This window comes from Melanostigma gelatinosum (assembly GCF_949748355.1).
Source record: "Melanostigma gelatinosum genome assembly, chromosome: 12".
Classification (NCBI taxonomy): Eukaryota; Metazoa; Chordata; class Actinopteri; order Perciformes; family Zoarcidae; genus Melanostigma; species Melanostigma gelatinosum.
In genome coordinates, this window is record NC_136645.1 from 14967383 (window position 1) to 14981834 (window position 14452).

The 14452-nt window shown below is 42.4% G+C and overlaps 1 protein-coding gene across 1 annotated transcript; it reads left to right on the top strand.

Moving 5' to 3' along the window:
* The first annotated feature begins 3278 nt into the window (after positions 1 to 3278).
* On the top strand, positions 3279 to 4677 carry LOC306786230 (DNA primase large subunit-like). The gene is made up of 2 exons (XM_079280930.1): positions 3279 to 3338; positions 4417 to 4677. Exons 1-2 carry the CDS (start codon positions 3291 to 3293, stop codon positions 4642 to 4644), a joined length of 276 nt encoding a protein of 91 aa, XP_079137056.1. The 5' UTR covers positions 3279 to 3290; the 3' UTR covers positions 4645 to 4677.
* The last annotated feature ends 9775 nt before the right edge of the window (positions 4678 to 14452 follow it).

The window sequence follows — 14452 nt, forward strand, 5'->3', positions numbered from 1 at the left end:
TTGTTCAAAGTGCCTCACCAGAAGCAGCTCTGGATAATTTGGGGATTTGTGCGCATTTTGTTTTCCTGCTTACATTTAGGGATCAGATAACATCCCACAACGCACACTTGTACATCTCGCCCCCCAGCTTTATACAAACGAGAGCAATTTATTTGATAAATGTCTCGTTCTTCATTTCAGATCTCATAAAACGTTGTGCAGTCATGGTGGAGTATTAACTTTTCAGCGGGAGGAAGAGCAGATTATTTCGGGTCTTTCGTGGATTCTTGTCAAATTAGCGCAGACAGACTTTATCCTCACTGCGGCGGAGTCCCTGGGACGGGGACACATTTTCTTTTCAATGTGCTAAAATTGTTGAGTAGATCTGCAGCACAGCCTCCTGATGGAGGTTAAACTAGTAACAATAGAAGTAACAACGGCTTGATGTTGTACTTGTTGCCTAGATTTTTGTGTGAAAGAAGTACATATAATTGGGTCTAAAGTGTCATCACTTGAAACAAAAGCTAATTTCAGGTGTAAATATGAAGGTGACCAAAGGCATCAAAGTGAAGATGTGAATGTTAGGCGTTTCATATTTAGAAAGTTAATCATCGTCATATATTTAAGTTTCCTCCTGGCGTTTTGAGGAATAAGCGTAAAAGTGCAAACAACCGAAACACTGACCAAACTTTAAACAACTATCCAGAATGAAAATGTTAACTACATTCCCAAGATTCAAGTCATTCTGTTTTATTTCTGTCAAAAGCGAGTGTATTTAAAGATAATGGCAGAGGGGCTGGCATTCAGCTCCTTTCTTCTCCAGATTCACACAAATGTCACCCACGAGTCCCATTGGGGTGCATTAAACACACTTGGATGTTTACTTTGCTGCCAAAGGAAGCAGGGCAGAAACTATTTACCGAGAAAAACAACAACAGCCTGGGGATTGTGTTTGGAATAGTTGTGTGAAAATGAACAATTTGGCTCCGTCTGATGCAGTACATGACCAATCAGATAAGTCTTTTTCACTTTTACTATTTCACTTTGCTGAGCACTCGTATGACTCACTAGAAATTGTGACATTTGTAAACCAAATTGGCAGATTACTGTGCAAAGGTGGAGCTGAGAGTGGAACAACGATATTGTTGCAAGACCAAAGTATAGTTTCTCTTTATTTCTCTTTCTTTCCACGATTAAGAACCGTGATTACCGTTTATATGTAATTTCCTCTTTATAATTACATGAAACCAAAGCAACATGATGGCATTTCATTTCGTCACGAACTCCTGAAGTCCATCACTTCAAAGCTTCTAGATGCATTAAGAAAGTGAACACGGTGGTTGGTGCTGCACTTACTTTCTTTCATTAATTATCTGACTAACACACCATAATTGTCCTCTAAATGCATGGCCTGTTGGTGTGTAAAATGTTAACTGTTGCACACGAGCTCTGTACGTAGAGAAGAAGTTCACTGTGAAGAGTGTGTCGCATGAGTCCCGATAGGAAGTCTGAAGGGAGTTCTGGTTTGGAACAACCTGGACAGACGATGGTGTGACGGTTTGCAGAGGTCTGGCACTTTAAAGTTTATGAATACACTTTACTCGTGTTTGCTTTTTGAGAGATCATGTAACTTTTTTTCCCAGCTATTAAATCAGTGACTCGCATAGTTTGACTGTAACCTAGTTAGTTGTCTCTCAACTAAAAGGTCAGGCCCCCTCCAATAATGCTGAGATGGGCAAAGAAGTGAGAACACAAACACCTGGAATGTGTTTCCATTTCTGTCTTTCTTTAGCCACATTGGATAATGTTGTCTTTGGGCCTGGGACAGTTAGTTTCATGAAATGGGAAATATTTTATAACGAGTAACTATAGCTGTCAAATAGATCCAGAGGAAGAACATGTTCAACACTTCCTTCTGGGATGCGTTTTAGACGTATACGGTAGTTTCAAATGAAGATACTCTAATAAAATACCTTTTTTAAGTGAGGTAGGAGTAGATACTGCTACGGTGTATTTGGGAGGTCCTTTTCTATTGAAAACACACTGTTCATGTTGTATCAAAGTGCTCTGCAGGATAAGGGTCAAAAGCAATTAAAATGGAAAGAATATCCATAATTCAGCTATCTGGAGTGTGACGACACCTGTACAGCAGGTTCTCTCTAATCGTTCTATATTTCATTGAGGAAAACAGTCAGAAGTGACGTGATGTACGACCGTGTCTCTTTTCACCCCAACCTTGTGCCTCTCGCGCTCTCATCCCCACTAATGCCTCCTGTCTCCTTTCCTGGCTCTCTTCCTCTCTAGTTTGACAAAGCATATGCCTACAGCGTGCGCCACATGTTTGGCAAAGAAGGCAAGCGAACAGACTACACCCCCTACAGTTGCATGAAGGTGATTTTATCAAACCCACCCAGCCAAGGCGACCATCATGGTGAGTTGATGACTGTCGGAAGACGCCATTACCCGTGTGATGAGCCACTCAGCCGCCATTATCAGGCTTTTTACTTCAAGTGCTTTGCCTGGAAACTGACACAACTGATAGTGGAGATTGCATGTGAGGCTCTAAATGCTGGTATTTTTAATGACGGACTATTTCCAATCACAACACAGCTGGTGTTTACTCGTTTTAACGTGTGTTTTGTGTGCATCTTTTGCTAAATGTTCCTGGAATTCCAGTGAACAAAATAATAAAAAACTGCATCATTTTGGCATAAAGTAAGAAGTGCTCATCACTGATCTAAAACCAGCCCCGGTGATGAGCGTGCTTGTAGCAGTATCACGCTGCAGGCAGCCTTCAGGGATATAGGGAATAATGAAAGAATGAAACAGCCAAAACCAGGTTCCACAGAGTCTCTCTCGCGCTCGCTCGCTCTCTCTTTTTTTTTTGCTGAGTGCTGGAGACCTTTGGATTGATATTTTAGCAGGTGAGTTACCCTGAATATGCCGTCGCCAACACTCCAGTGCTTTTAGTGTAGTACCAGATTGTGAGAGGTCTTATGTGAAGCAGCCACGGCCCGAGCTTCAACATATCTGCGCACATCATCTCTTTTCAGCTTTGCAGAGCTTAAGAAAACCAGAAAGTAAAAAAAATATGAATCAGGGCATTAATATTTAAAGTAGCCCAAATAAGCCTGTGATCTGTTTTCTCTGCGTTTGCAAAGATCTCGTGACATCATCGTGTGTAAATGTACTGTGTCGGTATCTACGGTTTAACAGTTTAGGGAAAGAACATAGTCCCATATAAGCCAGTTTCTTCATTCTTTCTACCGTCTACCTTTTTTTTGTCTCAGATCCTGGAGCTGGTTAAAGGGATGCACTTTCAGCTGGCGTGCCAGAAGTACTTTGAGCTGACGCACAACGTAAGTGCAGATTTAATTAGAAGCCGGGTGTAACTGGGGCTACCTTTTGTCAGAGACGGGGGTTTGGTCCTCAGGAGAGACCCAGAACTGTCATCACCTCCATCATCAGCTGGCTGTCATAGCCACTTAATTTTCACAGGTTTATTATAGCGTTTAGATCTTTTTAGGCCCCCATGGACACTTGTTTAATTTAATCTGTTTTAGTTTGGATGCTTGAGTCATCATCCCTTTCAGTCACACTCAAGCGCCTCATTTTTAGAGAAGCAGCGATTGAAAGAAGGAACCACGGTCTGAAACTCAAAGCATTCTTACTTGTGACTTTAAATGCAAGACATGTTTCAGATGTTGGGTTGTTTCCTATAAATTCACATTCAAACACACCCATTCACCTGGAACGCCATTGTGTAAACTACTGCGACTCTGCTGAACATTTTACAAGATCAACTTCAAAAACTACAAACTGTCTAATACACTATGATGGATGGATGTATGTATGTATGATATTTAAGTACAAGTTTATATGTGTATTGATCAACAACCCTTTAGGCCCAATGCAGATACATTATAATATTTTTCTAGGAAGTAGTAAAACTCCTCCATAATTGCCATTAAAACACATCACAACTATTTTTAGAAAATGATTTTCTTCACTCTAATTGTTCAACAATTAATTTAAAACATTGACTCTCAGTTCATGGTTTTTAAAACATCCATCACAATTGGCCAGTTGTTTTACAAATGGTGTAAAATGTCCCAGGAAGAGCATTTGAGAGAGCTTGAGCGTGTTGATGGATTCATAGGTTTTTACTCCTCATGAGTGATTTTGACATTCTACATCCTGAAAGGGCTTTTCATCTTTTCACTCAATTAGAACGCTAATTTGGCCATGAAAGCCTGCTGTCCTCATCATTGTTAATAAATTCCACATCGTCTCCAATGAAGCAGATGTTACACGACCATCTCATAGCAGATGAGATAACATTGATTCAATCAATCAACCAATCAATATGCCACCAACCTGCCTCTTGTGACGTCTATTCTCCTTCCTCCCCTGTGTTTTCTTTACTTCCTTGAGCAGATTGAGGAAGCCAATTTCTCGCTCAATCACCCCAACCAGTACTTTATAGAGAGTCAGAAAGCTTTGGGAGGAGGCAAGGACGTCAAGCGAGAGACGGACACTCCTCATAAGTCGCAGGAAAATCCTTCCGCCAAAGGATCCGGTGCCACCGGAGAGTCGGCAGCAAACACCTCGCAGGGTTTGGCTGAGATGACGGAGGAACTGGACTCCTACTTCCAAGATGCCTGATTTTTCTTTTTGTGTTTTTATCTGTTTTTTTTCCTATAAGGACTGGAGGTTAGGTGTGGTACATCATCTAACTTTAGCTGTACATGACATGTTAAGAATTCAAGTTGCATATCGCTCATTTGTCATTTCTCCATATTCTGCACATAGCAGACTTTAAGTTGACCTCGACTGGACCTAATAAAACTTCAACATCAGACCAAAGCAGAGCTTTCTGTCTTCCGTTTATTCCGTTATGTCGGTGACATGGCGTCATTAATGTTTCTGTTGAAGCTCACTGTTAAAAGTTATCTGCCTCATAGTGCACAATGCAGTTTATTCAAAGCATACATGGTCCGCAGATATTTCCTCCTCGAACTTCTGTTTGCAATCATTTGTGAACATGTTTGCACCAGTGTGGCAACATGGGCTGCTCTTTAGGAGGTCTCCACTCTTACGATCTGTTATCTTTAGATCCAATTAGATGCACTGAACATGCAGCCCTGAATTACATGAATACAAATGTGTGAATGAAAACCTTTCTGTAATTTAATGATTGTGCATTTTAAATCAAATTTTTATGTCTGAGGGTTTTGGAGGTAAAAAAAAGAGAGAGAAAAATTGCAGCACTTACGCACATTTGTTCTGCAGGCGTTTGTTAGACTTCATCACGCTTGTAACGGCGGAGCACTAGAGCTGCACACATAAAATGCAGGCATGGAGCTCGACACAGAGGATGTATCCAGTATAATAAGGCAACTCGATAACTGCGCAGTCAGGCTGCTGTCAGCAAGACGTCCATGTTTAATATTCGGTTGTGCATGACTACGTTTGACAAAGCTGGGCGCGTTCTTAGATTGTGGGCAGGCAGTTGACTGGGACAGTGTTTATCTCTGAATGGATTTACAATCATCAGTCATCAACTTGCTCTCTCTTGTAGTGCGATTTGTTTTCTTCCAGGGCTCATTACATGGGCGAGAGGTGTGCTGGGGGGTGGTGCATTAACAGAAAGGGCAAGGTGCGACATTTGTTCCATCAGCCTGGTATGGAAGCTGACATGCAGGGAGCATCTGTATGCAGAGGCGGGCCCTGTAGCTGGAGTGAAGCTTCGTGAATGTGTTGCAATCTGAAGCTGGTAAATCCTGCAAAACATACCACGCTCAAGTAAAATCTATTCAAATATAAAAGAGAAAGCAGAACTTCAGGTCTAATATAGGAACATAACAGGAATTTGTGATGGCTGCGAACATTCACACACACACACACACACACACACACACACACACACACACACACACACACACACACACACACACAATGTCACAAACATTTGATCTCTTTAGTAAAATGAAGAATATACTTTGCTTGGACCCACAGCAAACGGGAATAAAAGTGGTGGGGCTAACGGACATTTCATGACATGACCATAGCACCACTGCTGTCTTTTTGACAGCACAGGCCTCGGGCCAATGCCTTCAGGATGGGTTCAGTCCGGTTCATCCTCAAGATGGAGACACGGCCTGTCTGCACCTGGAAGGTTGAGTTTAGGCTGTTGGATGCTGGAGGAAGGCAGACAATTACTCCTCCATGCAAATGAATACAGACAGCTGGAATCAACTCAAACTACATCCAGACATTGGAGTAGCCATTAGAACTCTAGCACACTGAGTTTGTGTTGTGGAGACTTTGTTTAACTAGCGTTAGTTGCTTGGTGTTTGAATTGTGTTTGTTTGCACCGCTCCTGTTTAAATGAGTAAACTATGGCTCTAATTACTTGATTAGAAACCATTTCAAATGAGCGAGGCTTCACTCTGACCGGTTTGTTTGGGAGGTGTCCTGCATGTGATGGTTTAGCTATCCTCCACTCGGCCCTCTTTAATTGCTGCAAAACCTTTCTGACTTCTGTTTCCTTCTTTAGGCAATGTTAATCTTTTGAATCAAATATTCAGGTCTCACTTTTTATTGTCACATCCCACGGCACAGCATATAAAAGGAAGGTTTATGTTTGACGTTGGTCTTGGGCTCAATCATACTAATCTTTATCCGAAAGTTTGGCACGCTTCTCCTCACACAGCGTTGCCAACAGCAGCGTGAAAAATACATCAAAACGTGCGGCCCGATCGGGAATAGTGTGCTGTCTATCGCAGTAGAAGTTTAGATTATTAGAACATCTGTTAACTTCTACTATCACAGTAGAAGTTAACAGATGTCCTAATAATAATAACATTAACAGATGTTCAAATAATAATAAAACTTCTACTGTGATAGAAGTTTTATTATTATTAGGACATCTGTTGAGCAAAACAACTTAGTTACATTGCAAAAGTTTGGAAAATGTGGATGAAACATTTAAACCATGAACAAATTTAAAGTTAGTGAAATCAATAGGAGAATGCTTTGGTCACCTGGGAATGTTAAAAAGAAAAGCAAACAACCACAGTAAACCAGTGGGACACATACTCCATGTTGAGGTACTTGTACATTGCTTGTTTTCACATTTGATCTACTTTATACCTCTGCACCGCTGCAGTACACATGCAGTTATTCACCTAATAGGCCGACACATTTACAAGCATACGTGGGTCTCTGCAGCAATGAGCAAATGTGTTTCTATCTTTTTTACTTTACTCATATCAACCTTATAACTGAGCATTGAATGAGTATGTTATAGATAGTTTTATTTACTTCATTGTAATCTCAGCAATACCTTACAGCAGGGGTCACCAACCTTTTTGAAGCCGAGAGCTACTTTAAGGGTACTGAGCAGTACGAATGGCTACTTGTTTGATACAAACTTCCTGAATAACAAAATTGCACAGATCACCTTTTAATAATAATAATATATGTGAAGCGACTGTCTGATCACGTTTATGTTAATTATTCCTCACAATAATTAACAATTATTTCCACAACAATGATGGTAGGAAACAGATATATTTAAACATGCAACATTTATTTGTTAATCTCTTTCAACATTTGAAAGTCAGAGGACTAACATTTTTTAACAAATTGTGAACTCTGTCCCATGTTTATACAAATGATCTTATGTAAGTTATGTAAGATAAAAAAAATCAACTCTCACTTTTTTAAATGAATCCTATCACATTAGTACTACGGTAAATGGTCAAAATGACCTGCAGCCAATAGTAAGGTCAGGGTCAAACGGCCGCTGTTATTGGAACACCACTAGAATAAAAGTGAGGTTACATTTTTGTTTGAGCTAAGGGCACAGGAAAGTATGATATGGTCAACCACGAGAGTTGATGAAGCTCAACCTAATCCAGGTCTTTTATTGCCGACATGACACATACAGGTCCAACACAACCGAGAAGAGAAGTTGACAGAGATTCAGGCCATCAGACTCTTTGCCTGTTGGCGAGCAACATATAGCACACATGCCTGCCGCTGTCCTGATACATCTCTGTGTGGAGGCCAGGTAGCAACGTCACCGCGCCTGAAGAAAGACGCACCTGGATACATGGGTCCACGACGCGAGGAGAACCGAAGGAAACGCAGCCATATGTTAGCGGCTGTCTGTTAGCAGCACTTTACCATTGCGTAGCGTGAGCTGCCTCTACCGTTACACCCAAAGCATGGCCATTTGTAGAAGGTGTATCTTCTTCTTCCCACACTTTATGGAAATGTTCATTACCAAACACAGGAGCCATGCTGTTTCTCTCAGGAAAGGCCCAGTTAGCTCAGCTGCCCTTAAAAGAAGCTCTACAGAAGGTCCAACACAGACATTATTCAATGGTGAGTGAAGCTTCAGCATCTTTTTATTTGACAAGCACTTGCTTTTTTGTGTGCTTGTACAATAATGTATACACTGTCCTGCTTTCCTATGTTTTCTCACTTGAAGTCCATGGTATTTCAGTTGTGGAATGTGAATTGTCACCTTTCCTTATTATCAGGAACTATCGGATTAGTAGTTTGTCTCCATGTTTAATTATAAGGGAGAACCGTATCATGACATTTCTGAGTGAGTGTACTTTCCCTGCATTTGCAATTAGTTTGGACAACATGTCGTGTGTTTTCACATCTCTTTTAAAGAAAGATAAATATTTCGGCTAAAGAGCTGAGAGAAATGATCAGTATTTCGTGCTGTTATTCTGAGATTCAGTACGCTGCTTCCAGTTCTCAATCAATGCCTCCCTCCCTCCCTCCTTTCTGTAGCTCAGCATGGAGTACTTTCAAATATTTAACGCTTGTGAAACGGGGAAGTAGGTTTTTGTGTCACAGAGACTATACACTCACAGCCTTATGCTAAATATATCTGATGTAAAATATGCCGAGTGGGTTTTTCATTCATGTTTGTCGGACAGGGTGAATGGGTAATGTAGATAATACACCTGTTTTTGGAAGAACGTGGCCTGCACAAACCACTGAGTTAGTATATTGCTTAAGTGTTTAAATACTGCAGTGTCTGAATAAATACTTGGTTAGTAATCTGGTCTATTTAGACACTGTAGAATCATGATTTGCCTGTCTTCAATGCCTTTATTTAAATACAATTGTTCACAAGTTAGTGATTGTCCTCTGTTGATAATGCGGTGAAATGAGCCATGTTTGGCTGTCCTGTAGGAACGCGTGTCTCGCTTGTGGCTGTTATTGGTCGGTGAGAACGGCGTCGCGGCCACTTGGAAACAGCCTGTGGCCTCATTCTGGAAAACAATGCAGCGATATGGTGCACTGGAAAAAAAAAGAAGTAAAAACATCCCCCAATCTGGCAGTAAATTCTAAAACTTTTTTTAGATTGGAAAATTCTTTCAAATCCCAGTGAGGCAGCAACGAGATTCAAAGAAGACATTTTAAGCCAGCATGCAACTGGAAAGTCATTATATCTGACCATGGATCTTGGAGGCAGTGCAGAGGACAGGGAAAGGACAGTCCTTTCTTTTTATAAGAGGGCTAATGTTGAGTGGGCTTGCCCCTTGACATGCACACTCAAGGGTAAATTGGTTACACACACAAAACTAAAGATTCTTAGGACTGTTGCTGCTCGATTGTTGGTGGCGGCACTCAAGTACACGATTAAACGACTAAAGCCGTCAATACCACCATGCACAACAATACGCCATCTGAAAAAGTATGAGCACAGATGAATATCAGTACCACTGAAAGTCACTGCTTAACTGTAAACAAATCCAATAGAGAAAGTGTCACTTTCAAAATATAACTGACCTGTGCAGAGCTAGTCTATGCCGCTGGCGATCGGCATGCCCAGGCCTCCCGCCCGACCCACCGCCCGGTCTGCATAGCACCCGACCCCGATGCATGTCCCTGCGGGTGGTGGGTCCACAGGGTGGCTGCTCCATGGTGTTTATTCGGGCTGAGCCTGACCGGGCCCCATGGGCAAAGGCCCGGCCACCAGACGCTCGCCTACGAGCTCCCCTCCTGGGTCTGGCTCCAGGAGGGTGCCCCGGTTTCCCTGGTCCGGGCGATGTGGCTAAAGTCCGTGGGCTAACTATCATAGGGGTCGTTTTGAACCGCTCTTAGTCTGGGCTCTCCCCTGAAACCTGTTTGCTACCAGGGGCTAATGCCCCGGACAACATAGCTCCCAGGATCACTGAGCCACTCAAACTCCTCCACCACGATAAGGTGGCGATTCGCGGAGGAGATTTTTTTTATTTTTAATTTTCTTTTCTTTTATTTCTTTTTTTAATTTTTTTAAAATTTGCCTCAGAGGGTTTTACAATCTGTACACATACGACATCCTCTGTCCCAGAACCCTCGCATCGAAACAGGAAAAACTTCCCCAAAAGCCCCTTTAACGGGGAGAAAAGGGGAAGAAACCTGTGGCTTACTTGGCAAACAGTTAATATTTAGAACAGTTCATGTTTAGAATGAGCTGAAGAATAGACATCTACAAGGAAGTTGGACCTCTGTGAGGGGGAGTGATGCCCATATTAATTACAGGCTCGTCACTTGGTCCAGTTCAGATTTTTTTTTTTTTTTGTAGATTATTAGAACATCTGATAACTTCTACTATCACAGTAGTTATCAGATGTCCCAATAATAATAAAACTTCTACTATCACAGTAGAAGTTTTTAGATTATTAGAACATCTGTTAACTTCTACTATCACAGTAGAAGTTATCAGATGTCCTAATAATAATGCTACTATCACAGTAGACGTTTTTAGATTATTAGAACATCTGATAACTTCTACTATCACAGTAGAAGTTATCAGATGTCCTAATAATAATGCTACTATCACAGTAGACGTTTTTAGATTATTAGAACATCTGTTAACTTCTACTATCACAGTAGAAGTTAACAGATGTCCTAATAATAATAATATTAACTGTTTGCCAAGTAAGTCCTTACTTACAAAAGTAGAAGTACCCGTGCAGTAAAATGTATGCTGCATGTTTTTCAACCCCGGCATGAGAAGAGTTTGAACCATTTTTTCTTCTTCTTCTGCATGTTGCTGATCTGGCTCTGAAGATCTTCGGTGGCCTGAAGGAGGTACTTCTCCTGCTGCCAAAGAAGACGCTCATTTTGGAACATATCTTCTGACTTTTTCCGGGCTACTTTGAGCCCGTTTGTCTCCGCTCTCTGCTCCTCCAGCTGGGCTTGGGACGCCCGGTTTCTTTTGGACATCTGTGTAGTTTCCTCTTCCAATGTTTGAAGAGTAGCTAGGTTCTTCAGCTGGGCATGATCGAGGTCCCTGCAGGTTTTTTCCAGGTGTGCATTGCGGGATGCCAGTTCCAGACAATTGAGATGCTCAGCTTCTAACTGATCTGCAGTCTTTTTCAGAACTGCCAAGATCTTGCTGGTCTCTGCTCTCTTTTCGTCCATCTGGGCTTTCTGGGCTTCCTGCAATCTCTGCAGTGTCTGCTTAGCCTCCCTCTCCATTCTTCCAGAATCAGCTGTGATCTTCACCTGTGTCTGATAAAGTTCAGAGGCTTTTTTATTCTGGTTTACGAAGGAAGACTTCTCCTTTTGCCACAGATTCTTCAGCTCATTCTCAGCCTTGATTAAAGCGGCCTTGAGCTTACTGTTCTCATCTAACTGTTGATTAATTGTCATCTGATAGCGGGTCTGAAATACCTTCATCTCCTCCTCAGTGGTAGTTTTAGGCTGAACGTGACGCGCAGTCTCCAGCAGGTCCTGTGTTTCTTTCAGAGCTGCTGCGATCCTGTTTGTCTCCGCTCTCTGTTCGTCCATCTGGGCTTGATAGGAAGACTGGGCTTTTTCCAGATTCTGCTTTGCCGCTTCCTGCTCATGTGCTCGATAGGAAGCTATGATATGCATCTGGGAGTGAGCGTATTGACTGCCTTTTATCTGGTGTGCTATGATGTTAACACGTTCATGTTGCCACAGGAGAAGAACGGTCTCCAGCTCCTTCTTGGCCTTGTCAAGATCCTCCTTGAGCTTACTGCTGACATCTAGCTGTTCATCAACTGTAGCCTGACAGACGTTCTTGAATACCTCCATCTCCTCCTCAGTGATAGTTTTAGGCTGAACGTGACGAGCAGTCTCCAGCAGGTCCTGTGTTTCTTTCAGAGCTGCTGCGATCCTGTTCGTCTCTGCTCTCTGTTCGTCCATCTGGGCTTCATTGAGAGCCTTGGCTTTTTCCAGTGTCTGTTTTACTGCTTCCTGCTCTTGTGCTCGAATGGAAGCGATGACCTGCACCTGGGAGTAAAAGTGGTCACAGTTGTTTTGCTGGCGTGCTTTGAGGAAAGACTTCTCCTGTTGCCATTGTAAACGACCATTTTCCAGCTCCTGCTTGGCGTTATCAAGAGCCTCCTTGAGCTTACTGCTGACATTTAACTGTTCATCAACTGTAGCCTGACAGAGGTTCTTGAATACCTCCATCTCCTCCTCAGTGATAGTTTTAGGCTGAACGTGACGAGCAGTCTCCAGCAGGTCCTGTGTTTCTTTCAGAGCTGCTGCGATCCTGTTCGTCTCTGCTCTCTGTTCGTCCATCTGGGCTTCATTGAGAGCCTGGGCTTTTTCCAGTGTCTGTTTTACTGCTTCCTGCTCTTGTGCTCGAATGGAAGCGATGACCTGCACCTGGGAGTAAAAGTGGTCACAGTTGTTTTGCTGGCGTGCTTTGAGGAAAGACTTCTCCTGTTGCCATTGTAAACGACCATTTTCCAGCTCCTGCTTGGCGTTATCAAGAGCCTCCTTGAGCTTACTGCTGACATTTAACTGTTCATCAACTGTAGCCTGACAGAGGTTCTTGAATACCTCCATCTCCTCCTCGGTGGTTGTTTTATGCTGAACGTGGCGCGCAGTCTGCAGCAGGTCCTGTGTTTCTTTCAGAGCTGCTGCGATCCTGTTTGTCGCCGCGCTCTGTTCGTCCATCTGGGCTTGATAGGAAGACTTCTCCGCTTGCCATTGTCGATGACTATTTTTCAGCTTCATCGTGGAGTTAGCCTGAAAGAATATCTCAGATATCTTCATCTCCTCTTCTGTCTTTTCGTGGACAACATCGAGAAAATGTTGAAGACGGTCTTCATTAATTTCCAGGAGGATTCTGTTCTTAATTTTGGTTTTGGTGATCCTCGCCTCGCTGTCCAACAGTTCACATCTTACTTGTTCCTCCAGGGAACTGATGTAATAATTAGTTGGATGTTCAACCTCTTCAGAAATGACTTCCATTGTTGATTTGGTGTATCTCTGATATACGTTACTCTGTGAGTTCGCCATTGCAATTGTCAAGTGTTTATCAATCTTAATCAATTTGATGTCTGCTCTCAGATGTGAAATGTAGGAAATGTACAGGGACACAAAGCCAAGGGGTACATATAAATCCACGGAATCCATGAGGTCATCAGGACAACATTCTGGAATCCGTGACATCATCATGACAACATTCTGGAATCCGTGACATCATCAGGACACCATTCTGGAGTCCTTGATGGCATCGTTACTATGGATACCAGATTGAATGTTTATCTTTGAATGTATGAATATAATGATTTCTGATGATACTTAAAATATGGCAAATAAATTAAACGATATGTAACTATATACATATATGTATGTGTATATGTATATGTATATATGTGTATATATATATATATATGTGTATATGTGTATATATATATATGTGTGTATATATATATATATGTGTGTATATATATATATATATATATATGTGTATATATATATATGTGTATATATATATGTGTATATATATAATAATAATAATAATAACTTTAATTTATATAGCGCCTTTCAGGGAACCCAAGGCCGCTTTACAAGAGTAACAGTTAGACAAAAACAGTTTAGACAAACAGTCAGAAAAACAGAACAAGTGAACTAGGGGCCGAAAGCCTTGGCGAACAGATGGGACTTGAGGGCCCTTTTGAAGGCGTCCAGAGTGGAGATGTTGCGGATCACCGCAGGGAGAGAGTTCCAGAGGGTGGGGGCTGCCACACTGAAAGCTCTGTCCCCGAAGGTTCGCAGTTTGGTGCGGGTGGTGGCAAGCAGGCCAGAGTCTGAAGACCGCAGGTTCCGGGGAGGGGCATGTGGGCAGAGGAGGTCCGATAGGTACTGGGGGGCATGGGCATGGAGGGACTTGTAGGTGAGGAGGAGGATCTTGTATGAGATGCGGGACTTGACCGGGAGCCAGTGGAGGTTGATGAGGGTGGGGGTGATGTGCTGCCAGGGCTTTGTGTGCGTGAGAACCCTGGCGGCAGAGTTTTGTACATACTGGAGCCTGTCCAGGGTTTTGTTGGGTACCCCGAACAGGACACCATTGCAGTAGTCCAAGCGGGAGGTGATAAACGCATGAACCAGGGTTTCAGCAACAGACTCCGAGAGTGACGGTCGGAGTCTGGCAATGTTCCGGAGATGGAAAAAGGCAGTTTTGGTGACG